This window comes from Siphateles boraxobius, unplaced genomic scaffold (genome assembly GCF_051911475.1).
Source record: "Siphateles boraxobius isolate OS27281-9 unplaced genomic scaffold, OSU_SipBor_1 158, whole genome shotgun sequence".
In the NCBI taxonomy this organism is placed as follows: domain Eukaryota; kingdom Metazoa; phylum Chordata; class Actinopteri; order Cypriniformes; family Leuciscidae; genus Siphateles; species Siphateles boraxobius.
Window position 1 is genome coordinate 945,414 of NW_027508764.1, and position 20,270 is coordinate 965,683.

At 41.3% G+C, this 20,270-nt stretch overlaps 1 protein-coding gene and 2 non-coding genes across 3 annotated transcripts; 1 reads left to right on the top strand and 2 right to left on the bottom strand.

The window, feature by feature from the left end:
• Positions 1 to 9,707: 9,707 nt before the first annotated feature.
• On the top strand, positions 9,708 to 15,651 carry LOC143738892 (uncharacterized). The gene is made up of 6 exons (XM_077230970.1): positions 9,708 to 9,912; positions 10,179 to 10,286; positions 10,364 to 10,426; positions 10,676 to 10,756; positions 11,914 to 11,964; positions 15,030 to 15,651. The coding sequence occupies exons 1-6, from the start codon at positions 9,783 to 9,785 to the stop codon at positions 15,125 to 15,127; spliced, it is 531 nt and encodes a 176-aa protein (XP_077087085.1). The 5' UTR covers positions 9,708 to 9,782; the 3' UTR covers positions 15,128 to 15,651.
• Positions 15,652 to 16,076: 425 nt separating this feature from the next.
• LOC143738899 (small nucleolar RNA U13) lies at positions 16,077 to 16,172 on the bottom strand. Its single transcript, XR_013204070.1, has one exon. It is a non-coding gene; the product is annotated as a small nucleolar RNA U13 (small nucleolar RNA).
• Positions 16,173 to 16,820: 648 nt separating this feature from the next.
• Positions 16,821 to 16,916, bottom strand: LOC143738901 (small nucleolar RNA U13). Its single transcript, XR_013204072.1, has one exon. It is a non-coding gene; the product is annotated as a small nucleolar RNA U13 (small nucleolar RNA).
• Between the last annotated feature and the right edge of the window lie 3,354 nt (positions 16,917 to 20,270).

Genomic DNA, 20,270 nt, shown 5'->3' on the forward strand with positions numbered 1-20,270 from the left:
ATCGTGTCTCGACAGGCGATGTTAATTAAGCAAGAGAGTTCAGATGAGTCTCTCTCTCTTCCAGTAGAGGGAGTTATTAGGGCGGCACTAAAAACATAAAAACAAACTTTGAAAACAACTATGTATATAATAATGTGCGAAAGTTAAATACTTACAGATCAACATTTTTAAAAAATGTATCTTTCTGTAACTAACATTTTTTTAAATGTTGTTTTCTATGTTTTAATAATAACACTTTTGATAACTTTAAGAAAATGCAATTTAAACACTTTCATTGATGTTTTAACGTTTTTAACATTTTACAAATGTATGAACGTTAAAGTACAACTTTTCTTCAAACGTATGTTAGAAAATAAAACTATTTGCATGATACAATTTTAATACATGTTTTAATTCTAGAACATGTTTGCAATTCATACTTTTTTAACATTTAACTTAACATTGAACATTTTACAAATATTGTTTTCTATGTTTTAAAACTAACACATTTTGAAACTTTAGGAAAATGCAATTTAAACTTTTTTTCAATGATGTTTTAACATATTACAAATGTATGAAACGCGGAGCTGGTTAATAAGAGTTTTGGTACTATTTCAGCAAAAACGGAGTTTTGTAAAAACGTAAGACCTTTTTTAAACATTATACAACGTTTTTAATACCTTTAAACACTAGTTAATTGTAAAAGTATGTTAGAAAATAAAACCATTTGAATGATATCATTTTAATTCTAGAACGTGTTTGCAGCTCATGCTTTTAAAATGTATGTGCTTTAACGATACACATTGTTTTAATGTATTTTATATGTGATTGTGAAAAGTACAACTTCAAATGTAAATGTGAAAGACCTCTTTTAAAATAAAACACACTGATCTCACCTCTGACTATGGCTTTTATTATACATTTTCTTTAAAAAGATTAAAATATATTGTTTTTAATGTTTTTTCATCATTTTGAACATTTTTCACATTGAGCCCTAGTGATCGTGGGTGATTTTCCACGCTTAATCTGTTCAGACCAAAGTGGGAGGAAGGGGAGGAGTTAGCGTGGGGGGGGGGGGGGGGATTCCAAGCACAGGTGTACAGGCCGGAAGTGGGAGGGAAGGGGAGGAGTTAGCGTGGGGGGGGGGGATTCCAAGCACAGGTGTACAGGCCGGAAGTGGGAGGAAGGGGAGGAGTTAGCGTGGGGGGGGGGGGATTCCAAGCACAGGTGTACAGGCCGGAAGTGGGAGGAAGGGGAGGAGTTAGAGTGGGGGGGGGGGGGGATTCCAAGCACAGGTGTACAGGCCGGAAGTGGGAGGGAAGGGGAGGAGTTAGCGTGGGGGGGGGGGGGATTCCAAGCACAGGTGTACAGGCCGGAAGTGGGAGGGAAGGGGAGGAGTTAGCGTGGGGGGGGGGGGGATTCCAAGCACAGGTGTACAGGCCGGAAGTGGGAGGAAGGGGAGGAGTTAGAGTGGGGGGGGGGGGGATTCCAAGCACAGGTGTACAGGCCGGAAGTGGGAGGGAAGGGGAGGAGTTAGCGTGGGGGGGGGGGGGGGGGATTCCAAGCACAGGTGTACAGGCCGGAAGTGGGAGGGAAGGGGAGGAGTTAGCGTGGGGGGGGGGGGGGATTCCAAGCACAGGTGTACAGGCCGGAAGTGGGAGGAAGGGGAGGAGTTAGCGTGGGAAGAAATTCCAAGCACAGGTGTACAGGCCGGAAGTGGGAGGGAGGGGAGGGCTGAGTATCTCGGGGATTTCCCACGGTCACGTGACCAATCCGGAAGGGGCGTGGTCTAACGTGGGAAATTCCCACGGCGTCATAAACGGGGAGGGGCGGGGCTTTATGGGGGGCAATAAAACTGTCAGTTTGACAAGTGCCGCCCTAATAACTCTCTCTTCCAGTTCTTCCAGTTTCTCCAGTCGTACAACACCAGTGACTCGAGACTTGAGCGCTGTGGCTGGGAAAGTCTTTATGGCATTCCTTCATTACATGTGCATGTTTACACACTTCATGACACATTTATATAATAAAAAGGAAGAGTTGTATTTAAAAGTCTATTATTGTTCTGATTAATCAAGCTCTCCATAAAACCTAAAACTGCATTATTTTATTAATCTGTTAATTCTGGCTCTAACTTGAACACTGCTCCAGTGTTACACCCCTCTGTCAGTGCGAGCGGTGTTTAACTCTGAGCTGATTTAACTCTTCCTCGTGTAACTAGTGATGTCCGGATCTCCTCCCACATGCGTCGTCAATCACTGGCATTGTTGAAGCATGTCTGCATTTTTTGGCTGTATTTACTGTCTCAGCGTTACTGTCTTTCCTTTTACGCAACACAACAAGATTAAATGAAATATTTTCTCATATCTATTACCTCGTTATTTCATAATACGACTCCATAAATGAATAAGGTTTTAATGATATTTGAGCATCATTAAAAGTGAACGAATGTTTGATTATTCTTTTTAACTCTTTAAATATATTTTTTCCGTTACAGTGAAGGCTAAAAATTTACTGTTTAATGTTATTTTTTAGTATTATTTTTCTTGATTAATTTTCATAATATTTTCATAATGTATTTTGTGAAGTCAGAGTATGTTTGTACATGTGTGCTGATGAGAGATCTGGGATGAACTATATTTTATGTGTGCAATGCAGCGTTCACTGAGAGATGTTCATGATGATGAGATATTAAATGTGTAGTTCGCATGTTCTTTACAAGGAAAGATGTTTTAACTGATGCAAATGTACCACTAATGTGAACACTGAGAAATAGTTTCAAATGTTAATTTCCTTTGTTCTCTCAGAGAGTTCTTCCAGTCTTTATTTTTTTTTTTTTTTGTATTAGACAATTGACATCACATACAACAATTACAACAATAACATGACATCCAAAAAGATAGCAATCAAATTAACAATAAATGAGTAAAAAACAAATAATAATAATAAGACAGAATTGAGAGAAAAATAAAATAAATGGGGATAAAGACTTTCTATTACATATAATATAGATTTAATTATAGATTTAAGAGAAAGTCAGAAACCATTAATTGGTACTACTTAAAGAAAACAACATATATTAATTCACTTTTCAGTTAGCTTCAATTCTTCAGCAAATACAATTGTATCACTACATTTTTGTTATCTATACATTTGAGAGACTCAATATACAACTGAAAATCACCCGAAAAACCTTCAAACAAGGTTTAAAATTATTCATTTTACTCTTATGAATATAAAATTTACCTAATATAATCAAAAGATTCATCATAAAATTTACAGAAGCAGTTTTCGAATCACATCTTTATATGTTAATTCTCAGTTATAACCAGATCTCTGTTGAAAATTTACAGATAGATCTTCCCAAAACTTTTTAGAATGAAAACATTCAAAGAAAAGATGTAGAATTTTTTTCTGGCTGATCCAAACAAAATGAACAATTTCATCAATATCCATAAATTTTGATAAAGTTACTAACATAAATATTATGAAGTACTTTCAAATGTATTTCTCGATATTTGTTAGGGTTATAACCCTAATCCTATATACAAAACCGAAAGGAAAGCAGCCAAGCTTTTTTCCAAATAATCTCTATGAAGCAAATATTCCAGAAAAATTTCCCTCTAGGCTGAAAAGATCCATTTTTTTAAATGTACTTCTAATAAATGTATTGGAGCACTTTTTACTGTTAATGTCCACTCCATTTAAATAAAGTATGGGTTCAATTCTACAAATGTTAAGGGACAACATATGGCTCCTCATTAACATTATTAGACCTGTGGGAATGGCTTTTATCGCAGAATAATACTCTCCATATTTAATAGGAAATGCCCACTTATTCAACTCTTCCAGTCTTACACTACGTTTAGCAGCGTTGATGCCGTCGCTAACTCCTGCTGGCGTTACTGTGTGTCGCTGCATCTGTAGAACGGCCGTACTTCCCTGTTCATCCAGGGTTTTGGGTTTGGGAACACAAGGATGATTTTACTAACACTGTCCACACAGAATTTGATGTAATCCATAACAGAGGTGGTATATTATTCCATATTAATACCAGATACATATGATGATGCTGATAATGCAAACATTAAAAAAGAAACGTGAACACTTCCCATAAATCCCGATGAACTCGTTACATCATAAGAAGGATGGCGTCTACGCTAATATTAGTCTCTCTGTTTATCCCGAGGTTTACCCGCAGTCCACCGGATCCAGGCCGTATCCGGATCTGATGAAGGACACACTCTGCGCCTGGACACACACACACACACACACACACACACACACACACTTGAATGCTTTTATTTTGGATCTGAAAGACATTACAAAGAAAACAAGATCCTAATACTCTGGGAAGGGTCTTTGACAAGGTGACAGATCTACAGTTCATGGCTAACACACTTGTCCAGGTCCTTCCAGTTATAATACTCGACACATTAAGGATAAACACACATCTCCGTCTCCATGTCTGCATGTTCCCGATGGGTAAAACGATCACACTCTTATGGACACGGCCTAAACTTCCAAATACCAGAGTTATCAATTCACAGTTGTATCCAAGTTGGTGAATGAGATCTACCAGTGGTTGATATTTCAATAGTTTGGAATAATAGCAAGTATCCATATACAGGTCAAAACAGCTGCCATCCTCAAACATACATACAGATTTCATAACCTTGTTTACAGTTACAATGTCAGGAGTATTTGGGATGTTTTTAGAGTAATCACTGTCAGATGTGTTACGATGAAACCAGTTTAATTGTACAGTGCTATGCTTATAAGTCTTACTATCATGTCCACAGATTACCTTTTGCAAGTCGTTTGCAACCAGATCAACCAGACGGTCATGTCTGGCCACATACAGTCCTTTATAATTGTAGCGTCCGCTTAGTATGTGAGCAACTGTTTCATTTTCCTGCTGAGTTGGATGTAATATACAATCAAACAATCACATTTATTTATATAGCACGTTTAAAAACAACACACGTTGGCCAAAGTGCTTTACATATAGCCCAGCACATATAATCTAAGATCATAAAACAAAGTATAAAACAATTACAAAAATGTAATTACAGTCAAATGCAAGGCAGAAGAGATAAGTCTTTAAAATAGATTTAAATGCATCAAGGGTGGCACAAGATCTAACATCTGTAAACTGAACCATAAACAAGGATCTGCAACAGAGAAGGCCCTGTCTCCTTTTGATTTTAGTCGAGACTTTGGGATGGTTAACTGAAACCTATGTACAGATCTTAAAGGCCTAGAGGATGTGTGTTGCTGAAGAAGTTCACTAATGTAACTTGGTGCCATCCCATTTAAACCCTTAAAAACAAATAATAAAATCTTATTCTTAATCCTAAATTTGACTGGAAGCCAATGAAGGGATGCTAGTACAGCTGTTATACTCTCATACTTCCCTGTCCCGGTTAAAAGCCTTGCGGCAGCATTTTAAACTCACTGCAGACGTGAAAGTGATGCATAAGAAATACCATAGTACAATGAATTACAGTAGTCCAATCTGGATGTAATAAAAGCATGCATAACAACTTCCAAATCATTAAAAGACACAAAAGGCTGAATTTATATGCTTATCAAACTTTAACTCAGCATCAAAAATAACTCCAAGACTCCTAGCTTGATTATGTACCTTCGATTTAAAAAGACCTTATTGATTAATTATGTGTTTGGTAGAACTCGGAGGGCCAAACACTATCACTTCAGTCTTTGATTCATTCTGGACAGTTCTGCAAAGAGACTGCAGGGCTGAATTATCCCCCATTTTTATATAGATAAAGCTGAGTAAAACTGAGAGGATAATATACTATATTTGTTTTTTACAAATATCAGCCAATGGAAGCATGTAAATAGAAAATAAGACTGTAGGGTTCATGCTTTGATGGACACCACGTTGCCAAATTGGATGTTGTCGTTGAGAGCACCTGCTCCTCCGTCGGGTCTCAGCCAGGACCGCTGTGTTCCCTGACGGCAACAGAGATCGTGTAAATCCAGCCAGTCGAGCGCACTCCAGATCCGGCGTCTCTGAGGTCTACCTGTTCCTTCTGCTTTAGTTTATATCCAACAAACGGGGACTCGTTCATGTTATTTGTTCAACAAAGAGGTGTACCCCAAGGTTAAATGCTGGGTCCACTTCTTTTCACTATTTTTATTAATGATCTCCCTTTAATATGTTCTAATTCCTCTGTTCAACTATCTGCAGATGATACTGTTAAAATACGTCTAAATCACATTTATTGCAAATTCAAAATTCTCTTCAATTGGATTTTAGTACCTTACAGAAATGGCTATTATCTAATAAACTACTTCACAATTAAACTAAATGTTTTGGTTCAAGACAGACTCTTAAAACAAAATCTAATGATCTAATTATAACGTGTAATGACGGTACTTCTCTGCATGACGTGGATATAGTTAAATACTTGGGTTTATGGCTTGATTCTGAAATTACATTCAAACCTCACATTGAACACCTTCTTCACAAAAGTAATTTTGCAACCTGTGTTTTATTTCGATCCAGAAACTGTTTTACACGTAGTGTCCGAATAAAAACTTGCCACACAACTGATATTGCCACTTTTTGACTATGCCGATGTTGTTTATCAAAATGCATCTAAAACTAGCCTTCTACCCCTTAATACAGCATACAATAATCTCTGTAGATTTTATCTCGGATCTTCCTATAATACTCATCAATGTGTAATGTATAATTCACTTAAATGGCCCTCATTCAATATAAGAAGACACATACATTGGCTGCAACTCATATTTAAATGTGTACATTTGAGCTATCCTCAATATCTGCAGCTTCTGGTACTGTATTCTTCAATGCATAACCTTAGGCATTCTAAACAATACTTTTTTCACTCCTATAGTCAAAAAAGCAATAGGAAAGAGAGCATTTATATTTAAGGCTCCTTCAGACTGGAATAACTTACCTTCAAACATACAATCTTTAATATCATTTTACATATTTAAAAATAGTTTGTATTTTGAGCTAAATTCTTCATGTTTCAGATGATGCGATACCTGTATATAATTTATAAGTCACTATATTCTTTATTCTATGTTATGCTGGCAAATATTTGTTCACAGTCTCTGTGTGGCTATCATGTGGTTATATTCACCTAAATACCTATCTTTTTTTCTTTTTTTGGCTGTTGTCGTTTTTGTTGTAGTGTGTTAATTGTGGTATTGTTTATGTCTTATTATTTTATTGTATTTTGTTTGATTTGTCCCTTGTTCTGTATTGTATTGTAAATTAGGTTACCCTCGAAAACGAGATGGTTCATCTGAAGGGGTTTATCCTATTCAATAAACTTATATAGATAAGGATATGTTTCATGGCGTTCATACAGTCGGATGGGTTTCTGCATAAATGAAAAGGCAGGGGGTTTGTCAGACATTGCTTTATACCATCTGTTTCCTCCACTGTGTCTTTCATAGAATGCAGCACATTTTGTATGTCTGATGTCTAAACCATCTTATGAACTTATCTGTGTGGAGGAGCATGTTGGAAATTACACTTTCATCTCTTGAGGAGATTTCCACATCGTCCGCATAGCCTTGCACTGGGTTTGGAGATCGCACACCTGCTGGCACGCACTGGCACAACCACTTCATCCAGGAGTTAATCGCCAGAATGAAATTGATGGCACTCCACAGGCACCCTGTTTTGATGCCGATTTTAAGTGGTGTGGGATCGGTTAAGGCGCCTCCACATATGACTTGGATGTAAGAGTTATTATAAACATCTTTAATTACGTCTGCTCCTGAGCCGGTGTCTGTTCCTGAGCCGGTGTCTGTTCCTGAGCCGGTGTCTGTTCCTGAGCCGGTGTCTGCTCCTGAGCTGGTGTCTGTTCCTGAGCCGGTGTCTGCTCCTGAGCCGGTGTCTGTTCCTGAGCCGGTGTCTGCTCCTGAGCCGGTGTCTGTTCCTGAGCCGTTGTCTGCTCCTGAGCCGGTGTCTGCTCCTGAGCCGGTGTCTGTTCCTGAGCCGTTGTCTGCTCCTGAGCCGGTGTCTGCTCCTGAGCCGGTGTCTGTTCCTGAGCCGGTGTCTGCTCCTGACCCGGTGTCTGCTCCTGAGCCAGTGTCTGTTCCTGAGCCGGTGTCTGTTCCTGAGCCGGTGTCTGCTCCTGAGCCGGTGTCTGTTCCTGAGCCGGTGTCTGCTCCTGAGCCGGTGTCTGTTCCTGAGCCGTTGTCTGCTCCTGAGCCGGTGTCTGCTCCTGAGCTGGTGTCTGTTCCTGAGCCGGTGTCTGCTCCTGAGCCGGTGTCTGCCCCTGAGCCGGTGTCTGTTCCTGAGCCGGTGTCTGCTCCTGAGCCGGTGTCTGCTCCTGAGCCGGTGTCTGTTCCTGAGCCGGTGTCTGTTCCTGAGCCGGTGTCTGCTCCTGAGCCGGTGTCTGCTCCTGAGCCGGTGTCTGCTCCTGAGCCGGTGTCTGTTCCTGAGCCTGTGTCTGCTCCTGAGCCGGTGTCTGCTCCTGAGCCGGTGTCTGTTCCTGAGCCGGTGTCTGTTCCTGAGCCTGTGTCTGCTCCTGAGCCGGTGTCTGCTCCTTAGCCGGTGTCTGTTCCTGAGCCTGTGTCTGCTCCTGAGCCGGTGTCTGCTCCTTAGCCGGTGTCTGTTCCTGAGCGGGTGTCTGCTCCTGAGCCGGTGTCTGTTCCTTAGCCTGTGTCTGTTCCTTAGCCTGTGTCTGTTCCTGAGCCGGTGTCTGCTCCTTAGCCGGTGTCTGTTCCTGAGCCGGTGTCTGCTCCTGAGCCGGTGTCTGTTCCTGAGCCGGTGTCTGCTCCTGAGCCGGTGTCTGTTCCTGAGCCGTTGTCTGCTCCTGAGCCGGTGTCTGCTCCTGAGCCGGTGTCTGTTCCTGAGCCGGTGTCTGCTCCTGAGCCGGTGTCTGTCCCTGAGCCGGTGTCTGTTCCTGAGCCGGTGTCTGCTCCTGAGCCGGTGTCTGTTCCTGAGCCGGTGTCTGCTCCTGAGCCGGTGTCTGCTCCTGAGCCGGTGTCTGCTCCTGAGCCGGTGTCTGCTCCTGAGCCGGTGTCTGTTCCTGAGCCTGTGTCTGCTCCTGAGCCGGTGTCTGCTCCTGAGCCGGTGTCTGTTCCTGAGCCGGTGTCTGTTCCTGAGCCTGTGTCTGCTCCTGAGCCGGTGTCTGCTCCTTAGCCGGTGTCTGTTCCTGAGCCGGTGTCTGCTCCTGAGCCGGTGTCTGTTCCTGAGCCGGTGCCTGTTCCTGAGCCTGTGTCTGCTCCTGAGCCGGTGTCTGCTCCTTAGCCGGTGTCTGTTCCTGAGCCGGTGTCTGCTCCTGAGCCGGTGTCTGTTCCTGAGCCGGTGCCTGTTCCTGAGCCTGTGTCTGCTCCTGAGCCGGTGTCTGCTCCTTAGCCGGTGTCTGTTCCTGAGCCGGTGTCTGCTCCTGAGCCGGTGTCTGTTCCTGAGCCGGTGTCTGCTCCTGAGCCGGTGTCTGTTCCTGAGCCGGTGTCTGCTCCTGAGCCGGTGTCTGTTCCTGAGCCGGTGTCTGCTCCTGAGCCGGTGTCTGTTCCTGAGCCGGTGTCTGTTCCTGAGCCGGTTCCTGAGCCGGTGTCTGTTCCTGAGCCGGTGTCTGTTCCTGAGCCGGTGTCTGTTCCTGAGCCGGTGTCTGTTCCTTAGCCGGTGTCTGCTTTGATTAGACTTTGATTAGAGGAAGCATTCAAGAATTAAAGGGGAAGGACTCTGAAAGAGTTTAAAAAGAGAAAGTGAAACTATCCATCACTGCATCAGAACAGTTACTTCTACAACACGAGGGAATTTAGTTAAAAGTTTGAGCACATTCAACATGAGTTTTCAGATCTACTTTAAAGACATGAGACACAGATGCGAGAGAATAACTGTGTCAAATTCAGAAGAAGAGTTCAGGAACACCACAGTGGAGGATTTAAAGAGAAATCTCATTCCTGAGGACCAACGTAAGTCCAACACTTCAGTCTTCTGTACATCAGCTCACATGTGTGAAGTAGGCCTATATTCTGATGTTGACGTTCTGATGTTGATGTTGAAGAAGCCTGAGATGGAGAAGTTTTCAAATAAAGAACATAATTCAGAAAGCACATATTAATGAGGAAAACATCGATCTCTGACGCGTGTGTGTGTGTGTGTGTGTGTGTGTGTGTGTGTGTGTGTGTGTGTGTGTGTGTGTGTGTGTGTGTCGCTGTTCCTCATGTTTCTTCCACAGTTGAAGATACTATACTTCGCTACCGCTTTAAGACACTGGAGAAGAATCGCACACTTGGTTTCTACAGCATTAAACATGAGGATCATATTACCGCAGTGCACTGTGGAAGTATGCATTATTTACACAAGTATTTTACATAATTTAAAGCATTTATTTATAGTCTTAAACTGACCTTTTCATTTCAGTATCCGGTTCAGGGAAACCCCAGAATAGCTCTTTTTATAGGCCTCCAGTTCATGTGTCAGGAGGTCAGTTTCTCTTTTGAGTCAAAAGTCCACAAATGCTTGATTTCTCTATCAGTGGTTTTGTATTACAAACATTTTTATAATAACATGTTTACAGCATTTATACGCATCAGACCTTTTTTTGTTTACATTTTTTGACATCAGTTTTGTGCTTCATTTTGTGGCAATATAACTTGAAACTTTATTATGATGAGTGTAAAATACTTTGAATTATTGTGTTCGCTATTGCTCATGTTGCTGTTTCTTTCACAGTTAAACATGAGGATGAAATTACTTCAGAGTGCAAGCACGGTGGACATATGCATCACACTGTAAATAAAACGTGTTTTACAGGTAATGGTCTGTATTTTTTTTTACTGTAATTTTACCGTTTTGTCATTATACAGTGAAATGCCTGTTATTTTACAGATATTTGCTGTAATTTAAAAGTCCAATATTAAATTTACAGGTAATTGATTGTACACTGAACAAAATTATAAACGCAAAACTTGTTTTCCCCCCCATTTTTCATGAGCTGAACGGCAAGACTTTTTCTATGTACACAAAAGGCCTATTTCTCTCAATTATTGTTCACAAATCTGTCTAAAGCTGTTTTTTTTATAATAAAAAAAAAGGTTTAGTGAGCACTTTTCCTTCGCTGAGATAATCCATCCACCTCACAGGTGTGTCATATCAAGATGCTGATTATACAGCATGATTATTGCACAGGTGTGCCTTAGGCTGGCCACAATAAAAGGCCACTCTAAAATGTGCAGTTTTACTGTATTGGGGGGGGGGGGGGGGTCTGAAACATGAGGTGATGGTCGTGGATGAATGGCACCACAAAGGGCCTCAGGATCTCGTCACGGTATCTCTGTGCATTCAAAATGCCATCAATAAAATGCACCTGTGTTCGTTGTCCATAACATACCACTACCCGTACCATAACCATAACCCCCCCCCGCCACCATGGGCCACTCGATCCACAACGCTGACACCAGCAAACCGCTCACCCACACAACGCCACACATGCCATCTGCCCTGTACATTGAAAACCGGGATTCATCCGTGAAGAGAACACCTCTCCAAAGTGCCAGACGCATTCGAATGTGAGCATTTGCCCACTCAAGTCGGTTACGATGATGAACTGCAGTCAGATCGAGACCCCGATGAGGACGACGAGCATGCAGACGAGCTTCCCTGAGATGCTTTCTGACAGTTTGTGCAGAAACTCTTTGGTTATGCAAACGGATTGTGTCAGCAGCTGTGCGGGTGGCTGCTCTCAGACGATCGTGGAGGTGAAGATGCTGGATGTGGAGGTCCTGGGCTGGTGTGTATCTGAAATGGTTATTTGCTGTAATTTAACGGAATCCGTCTGGAAACTCTGCTGCCAGACTTTTACCGTTTTTTCACAGGATTTTTTTTTTTTTTTACAGTGTACACAAGTATTTGAAATGATCAAAGCATTTATTTATAATCTTAAACTAATTGACCTATTCATTTCATTTCAGGCTTCGCACCGTCATCCACGAGTGACTCTATTGAATGGCTTGTGTCAGAAGGTCAGTTTCTCTTTTGAGTCAAAAGTTCACAAATGCTTGTTTTCTCTGTCAGTTTTGTATTACAAACATTTATAAAGGCGCTGATAGACAGATCCAAGACAAAAAAATCATAATCTTCTGTTCTTCTGCTCCATATCATCTCACAGTGTCAGGTCTACTGAAGAGAAATATATAAGAATATTCAGGAATATGAATCTATGGAAATATTAGTTCTTAAAATCTAAATGCATTAAAGTCACATTGAATTCAAAGAGGAATAAATAATCCATAATCCATATTTATTATGCTGTCTGTATACTGTCTCTGTCTATTTGGTGTTGTCTGTCATTTGAAGCACAAATATTCACACAATATATTATGGCAAGCAAACAAAGTTTAAGCAGTATGTTGTTCCCTGCCCTCGTTTTCTCACGGGTGGACACACACGAGCTTTGTGTTGCATGTTTGGGAGTGGAGCATGCAGTCGGTTCTCGAGGAGCCGACTGTGAGTCTCCGTGAGGACGCTCCGCTCCCGCCGGGGGTTCTCGAGGAGCCGACTGTGAGTCTCCGTGAGGACGCTCCACTCCCGCCGGGGGTTCTCGAGGAGCCGACTGTGAGTCTCCGTGAGGACGCTCCGCTCCCGCCGGGGGTTCTCGAGGAGCCGACTGTGAATCTCCGTGAGGACGCTCCGCTCCCGCCGGGGGTTCTTCGAGGAGCCGACTGTGAGTCTCCGTGAGGACGCTCCACTCCCGCCGGGGGTTCTCGAGGAGCCGACTGTGAGTCTCCGTGAGGACGCTCCACTCCCGCCGGGGGTTCTCGAGGAGCCGACTGTGAGTCTCCGTGAGGACGCTCCACTCCCGCCGGGGGTTCTCGAGGAGCCGACTGTGAGTCTCCGTGAGGACGCTCCGCTCCCGCCGGGGGTTCTTCGAGGAGCCGACTGTGAGTCTCCGTGAGGACGCTCCGCTCCCGCCGGGGGTTCTCGAGGAGCCGACTGTGAGTCTCCGTGAGGACGCTCCACTCCCGCCGGGGGTTCTCGAGGAGCCGACTGTGAGTCTCCGTGAGGACGCTCCGCTCCCGCCGGGGGTTCTTCGAGGAGGACGGTTCTGTGCGTCCCCGAGGCTCTGTGCGTCCCCACATCTTGGGGTTCGCAAATGGATCTGACAGTGGGGTTTGAGACGGACCCAGCCCTATCTCAGCCTTCACCTGCCAGATCCAGTGCCTTGTCTCAGGGAGAAGCTCGCGCTGTGGTTTCTTGTCCCCGGGATGAGGCACCAGTGCTGTGATTATCCAGTTCTGAGGATCTGGAGTCATCAGCATTGATGCCGGGGATTTTGAGGATTCCCCACCTCATACCCTGCCTATGAGGAGCTTCTGGAGGTTGTGCTAAATTAAATATAGATTGGCCAGCCAAGAAACAGGAAGAACATAAGAAAAGTTTACTAGATGAACGATATCTACCATCTCGGTCACAGACCCCTCGACTCTCTGAGGAGGCTTGCAGCGCTACCGGTTCGGTTGTTCCCCGCCGGTTCGCCGCTTCAGGAGCCGAAGTGACCGTTCAACCAATACCAGAGGCCAGTCTCGAAAAACTGGTTCCCTTAGTAGATTTTCTGGCAGCGTGGAAGCTACTGCCAAATATATCTCATTGGGTCCTGCATACAATAGAAAAGGGTTACAGAATTCAGTTCGGTTCTCGTCCGCCCAGATTCCCACAATATCGGGTTCTTCCGTTCGGACTAGGTTTATCACTCCGCACTTTCACGAAATGCGTGGATGCAGCTCTGAGACTCCAGGGCATCCGCGTGTTGATTTACATCGACGATTGCTTGATTTTAGCTCAGTACGAGCACACGGCGGTTCGGCATCGAGATGTCGTTCTGTCTCATATGAAGATGCAGGGATTGAGGCTCAACGCCAAGAAGAGTGTGCTCCTCCCGTCTCAGAGGACCACTTTTCTAGGTGTGGAATGGGGCTCGACAACGATGCGGGCACAACTGTCTCCTGCAAGTATTACTTCGATTCTCTCAGCCGTAAATGGGTTAAAACTCCAGTCACTCACTGTGAAACAGTTTCAGAGACTGTTGGGTCTCACGGCAGCTGCGTCCAGCGTAATAACTTTTGGTCTCCTGTACATGCGACCCTGCAGTGATGGCTCAGGACCAAGAGGTTTTCTCCGTTTCGCATGATCAACGTCACACGGCGAAGCCTACGTTTCTTAATCATGTGGAAGAAACCTTGGTTCCTCGCCCAGGGCCAGTGCTGGCGGCTTCTTGTCGTCGCGTAACGCTATCGACGGATGCTTCCCTCACAGGTTCGGGGGCGATCATGAGTCGGCGAAAGGTCTATGGCAGGACTATCAATAAATGGAACATTTATTCTGGAATGTTTTAGTTGGATGTTCATCTAACGTTTGTAAAATGTTGCTACTTGTTTCAGATCGTTCAACATTCAAAAGTAACTTTCCCATAATGTTTGAAGAAGAATAATAATATGGAACGTTCTCTTAATGTTTTGCTGACCTTCATATAAAAAAAAAGTTCGAAAAACATTTAGAAATAATACTTTCATATCTTGGGAACACCAGCAAAACATCCTTAGAACATTTGAGTTTTTATGGCAACTTCTCAAAATCGGGCCGTTATCCTCGTATGCTTTACAGAACATGTGATTTCATGCAACTTACAGAATGTTGGTCAAAACATTGGTTTGTTTATATGTTTTATGTTTCATGAGTTTTGTGCTTCATTATTGTGTTATTGTTGAACTTTCTCTGACCGATTAACATATAGTGTAATAACACGCTCTCTTTGAGACATTTACTGTATGATTGACATTTCTTTTCTTTCCTGTGGAAATATATCAGTGGAAAGTGCACAAGTGGACAACAATGCACAGAAATGAACAATTATCCCACATATCCTCTACATAATATAAATGTAAAACTTTATTATGATGAGTGTAAAACATCTTGAATTATGGATCCTTCATACTATTAAAGTTAATGGTACAGATTGACTGATTATATATAATATCAGATACGTTTCTGATGGATGTTTTGTTGTTCTGCTCCACATCATCTCTCACAGGTTCACCTGAAGATGATGAAGATAAAGTAATTCCCAGATCCCGATCTATGGATAATGTATGTGACATGAATCAGCCTCAGCTGAAACCCAGTGAATAATGTTGATTATTGTAGTTCAGACTCACATAATCATCACATTAATAACATGTGTTTATATATCAGGTCATGTGACTGTTTACTGTTGTTCATATGAGGTCCATTATAAATTTACTGAAATATTTTACTTCCAGGGCCGACATCAGAAGAGAATAGATAGTGAAAGTTATGGTGGTAAATTTGGACTAAATCACACTTTACCTCACATGTGTTGAACTCAAAGCCCGCCACATTATTTTATGTGTCTCATGAGAGCATCGTGTCTTAAAATAAGAGATAATAATCGAAAATAATCGGCCAAAAATGGCATTTTCAGTTTTTGGCCGAAAGAGACAAAAGGCAGAAAATATGGCGATCGGGTTTCATTCTGGATCAGTTTTGTGACTTTGCTCTGCTTGCGAAGGTTCAATTAAATATTGATATTTAATATTATTTTAATATAGGCCTATTTCCTGTCCAATTTTCTGTTTTGTACACATTTCGTGACACATTTATATAATAAAAATGAAGAGTTGTATTTAAAAGTCTATTATTGGTCTGATTAATCAAGCTGTCTATAAAATAAACAAAAAAAACCCCTACAATTTAATAAAATAACACATATTATAAAGATAGACAAAGTTAAATGCATTAAATTGAGTTCAGCTTCAATTAAACATTAGCAGTTGTTTGTAAAAGCTGTTTCATGCATGTTTCTGCTTGTAATTACACTGTTCTGACCAGCAGGAGTCGCCAGATTGGCGCTAAGAATCAGTGAATCAGTTCATAAAGCAAATGATTCAATTGATCTAAGCATTATAAAGCTTATTTTCACCCATTGCCAGGACTTAGTCATCCATTCCAAGTGATTTTAATTAAGTGAATTATATTTTTAACATTACATTTTTCATGCTTCACTTATGTCAATGTAATCCATCTTTTCTATCATATTCTATTTTACTTCTGGTTATTGTATCAGAAGGTCGATGTGCTCAGTCGTAACAGTGGCTGCACATTTCACGCACACACGTGATCAGACCAATCATCACTTTAAAAGAACCAGAAGGATCGGTGGGTCAAAGTATATTGATTTATTCCTATTCGAGCTACATGCTTTCTGTGCGCTGGTTACAAACTGAAGTCTCTGCTTTTCTTTTAACTTTTTATGCATATTGTCATATATCAGTGATATAAGTTAGTTTCCCTATATGTAATGATAGTAGTGTGCATATATGAACATATAATGCAGATTTAACGAGTATTTAATCATATTCATGAGAGGAGCATGCTGGGAACTTTTGATTGGTCGGCTCCTCAACCCTTTACACGTTACTGGACAAAACGTGGTCACGTGACTGAAGGCTCCAGGAAGTTTTCGAAGCACCTCATTAATATTCATGAGCACGCCTCCGCCATAGGCTAGTCGAGGGCGCTGAACCGAGCCGCGTGATTTATATGTCCATGGCGGCTCTTTTAGTTAGAAAATTTTTTGATGAGAGTAATGTTTGAAGAGAGAATAAAAGTTTTACTTTACAAATTCATATATAGACAAATTTTTAATACATTATAAGTGATCAAATTTTAAGGAGTCCAACTAACATTTTCAATAGCTGAAGTCTAGCTCTGCAACAATTTATTTAGTTAAACATACTTATCGTTATTGAATTTTCTGATATAATTGTGCATTTCTTTTCATAAAATTTATTTCTGGTTGCAGGATCAGAAGGTCGATGTGCTCAGTCGTAACAGTGGCTGCACATTACACGTACACACGTGATCAGACCAATCATCACATTGCAAGAACCAGAAGGATCGGTGATGGAATGAACATTGATTTCTGCCTATTCGAGCTACAGGCTTTCCGTGCGCTGGTCACAAACTGAAGTCTCTGCTTTTCTTTTAACATTTAATGCATATTGTCATTTATAAGTAAAATAAGTTAGTTATAGTTTCCCTAGATGTAATGATAGTAGTGTGTGTATATGAACATATAATGCAGACAGAGTTAGCGAGTATTTAATCATATTCATGAGTGGAGCATGCTGGGAACTTGTCATTGGTCGGCTCCTCAACACTTTACCGGACAAAACGTGGTCACGTGACTGAAGGCTCCAGGAAGTTTTCGAAGCACCTCATTAATATTCATGAGCACGCCTCCGCCATAGGCTAGTCGAGCGCGCTGAACCGAGCCGCGTGATTTATATCTCTATGGCGGCTCTTTTAGTTACAAAATGCGGCGCAATCTTCGTGTGTTGTTCGTCTGCACGCTGTTAGTCTTCTGCTCAGTGCTCTACATATTAAATCAGCCGGTGTCATCACTGGAGTATGTAAACAGAACGTCTCTGGTTACGAATGTAATCGTGGTTCCCTGAGAAGGTGAACGAGACACTAAACAATGACAGAAAACAACAATAACATTGGCCAGCGAGTATAACATTCTCGCGAGTATAAATAGGGCGCTTGTAGAACACGTCATTCTCTTCCGTGTCTGCAGGAGTCGTGGGCAGGAATGCCTGAAGGATGAAGCGAGTCACGGTGTCTCATTCCCTTTCTCAGGGAACCATGATTACAGTGTAACCCGAGATGTTCCCTTTCCAATGGGAACTCGCTCTGCGTCCTATAGGACACTAATGGGGAATGAATGCCCACTCTTCCACTGATCCGGAGTCATAGTTCCCCACAGTGTCCGAACTATACCGTGTCCTTTGGGGAAACTCACTTGTTTTGTTTTTTCACCAATATGCGTGCCGCAAAAGAGGACTTACAATGACTTACAAAGATACATAACAGCTAAAAGTGTATGCACTGCTTGCTTTATGTAAGCACTATATAGGATAAATCACTATACAGGATTTACCCTATTATACTTTATCGACACAAATTGATAGGTCAAACAACAAACAGCCACCCCCAAATAGTCTATAAACAGGCCGTCTTTGAGTTCACATGAACAACGGTTAAATTACTCGTCAGGCTACAGAAGAATACCATAATTCCTCCGCTTAATTAGGCCTCAGACATCGAGAGTCACGCAGATCTAGAACAACCCAGCCACAACACATGATTGGGAATCACATGCCTTATCTTAACACAGAATCTAGAAACTGAGGCCTGGGTCAGCCTCCTTTGCTGTTCGGCCAGAAATCCATGAAGTGGAAGTGTGATGACCTGCCTTTATCCAAGATGTGATGAAGGGCATTGGGTTGAAACTCTCTAATGAGGGATAAAGGAGCGATGAGAACCTGTTTTCACACACTATTGTGGGTCTTGCTGTCAGTATCATTGAGTATCCCCGCTCTGCTAATGCAGAATGGATTTCAAGGACTTCGCACAGATCAATGGCCTCCAGCGTTTATATTTTTCTACGAATCTTTTGAGTTAACATGTACTAAACATGAGTGGTGTTTGCACCGCAGCGCCACCACACCTTGATGCTCATGACAAGAATAGCATGTTTAGTTATCTTTATTAAAGTGAATTAGGTTTAAATCGCCGTCATGCATGAATGGATGATATTTATGTTCCTGGATACCAGTCGGAGAAGTGAAGAGACGGCACTGTAAAGGGTCATGAAACCACAAAACAAATGTTTTGAGATGTGAACAGATATGTACAGGCTGCACATCACTGAAAACACTAAACACACTCATAAATCTTATCAATAAGTGGAATATGGTTATGTGGTTATAATATGGATGGAATTATTAATATGGTTATAATATGGAAAGTGGTTAAATGTTCTTCCGCATTTCTCCCTCATTCTGGCAGTTTGTTGTATAGCGTTAGATGTTATATAGCGTTAGGTGTTATACAGGGTTAGATGTTATATAGCGTTAGGTGTTATACAGGGTTAGATGTTATATAGTGTCAGATGTTATATAGGGTTAGATGTTATGTAGTGTCAGATGTTATACAGGGTTAGATGTTATATACTGTCAGATGTTATATAGGGTTAGATGTTATGTAGTGTCAGATGTTATACAGGGTTAGATGTTATATAGTGTTAGATGTTATATAGGGTTAGATGTTATACAGGGTTAGATGTTATACAGGGTTAGATGTTATATAGGGTTAGATGTTATACAGGGTTAGATGTTATATAGGGTTAGATGTTATACAGGGTTAGATGTTATATTAGGTTAGATGTTATACAGGGTTAGATGTTATACAGCGTTAGATGTTATATAGTGTCAGATGTTATACAGGGTTAGATGTTATATAGGGTTAGATGTTATATAGGGTTAGATGTTATACAGGGTTAGATGTTATATTAGGTTAGATGTTATACAGGGTTAGATGTTATACAGCGTTAGATGTTATATAGTGTCAGATGTTATATAGGGTTAGATGTTATATAGGGTTAGATGTTATATAGCGTTAGATGTTATATAGTGTCAGATGTTATATAGGGTTAGATGTTATATAGGGTTAGATGTTATATAGGGTTAGATGTTATACAGGGTTAGATGTTATACAGCGTTAGATGTTATATAGTGTCAGATGTTATATAGGGTTAGATGTTATATAGGGTTAGATGTTATATAGGGTTAGATGTTATACAGGGTTAGATGTTATACAGCGTTAGATGTTATATAGTGTCAGATGTTATACAGGGTTAGATGTTATATAGTGTCAGATGTTATACAGGGTTAGATGTTATATAGGGTTAGATGTTATATAGGGTTAGATGTTATACAGGGTTAGATGTTATATTAGGTTAGATGTTATACAGCGTTAGATGTTATATAGTGTCAGATGTTATATAGGGTTAGATGTTATATAGGGTTAGATGTTATATAGGGTTAGATGTTATACAGGGTTAGATGTTATACAGCGTTAGATGTTATATAGTGTCAGATGTTATACAGGGTTAGATGTTATATAGTGTCAGATGTTATACAGGGTTAGATGTTATATAGGGTTAGATGTTATATAGGGTTAGATGTTATACAGGGTTAGATGTTATATTAGGTTAGATGTTATACAGGGTTAGATGTTATATAGGGTTAGATGTTATATAGGGTTAGATGTTATACAGGGTTAGATGTTATATTAGGTTAGATGTTATATAGGGTTAGATGTTATATAGTGTCAGATGTTATACAGGGTTAGATGTTATATAGGGTTAGATGTTATATAGGGTTAGATGTTATATAGCGTTAGATGT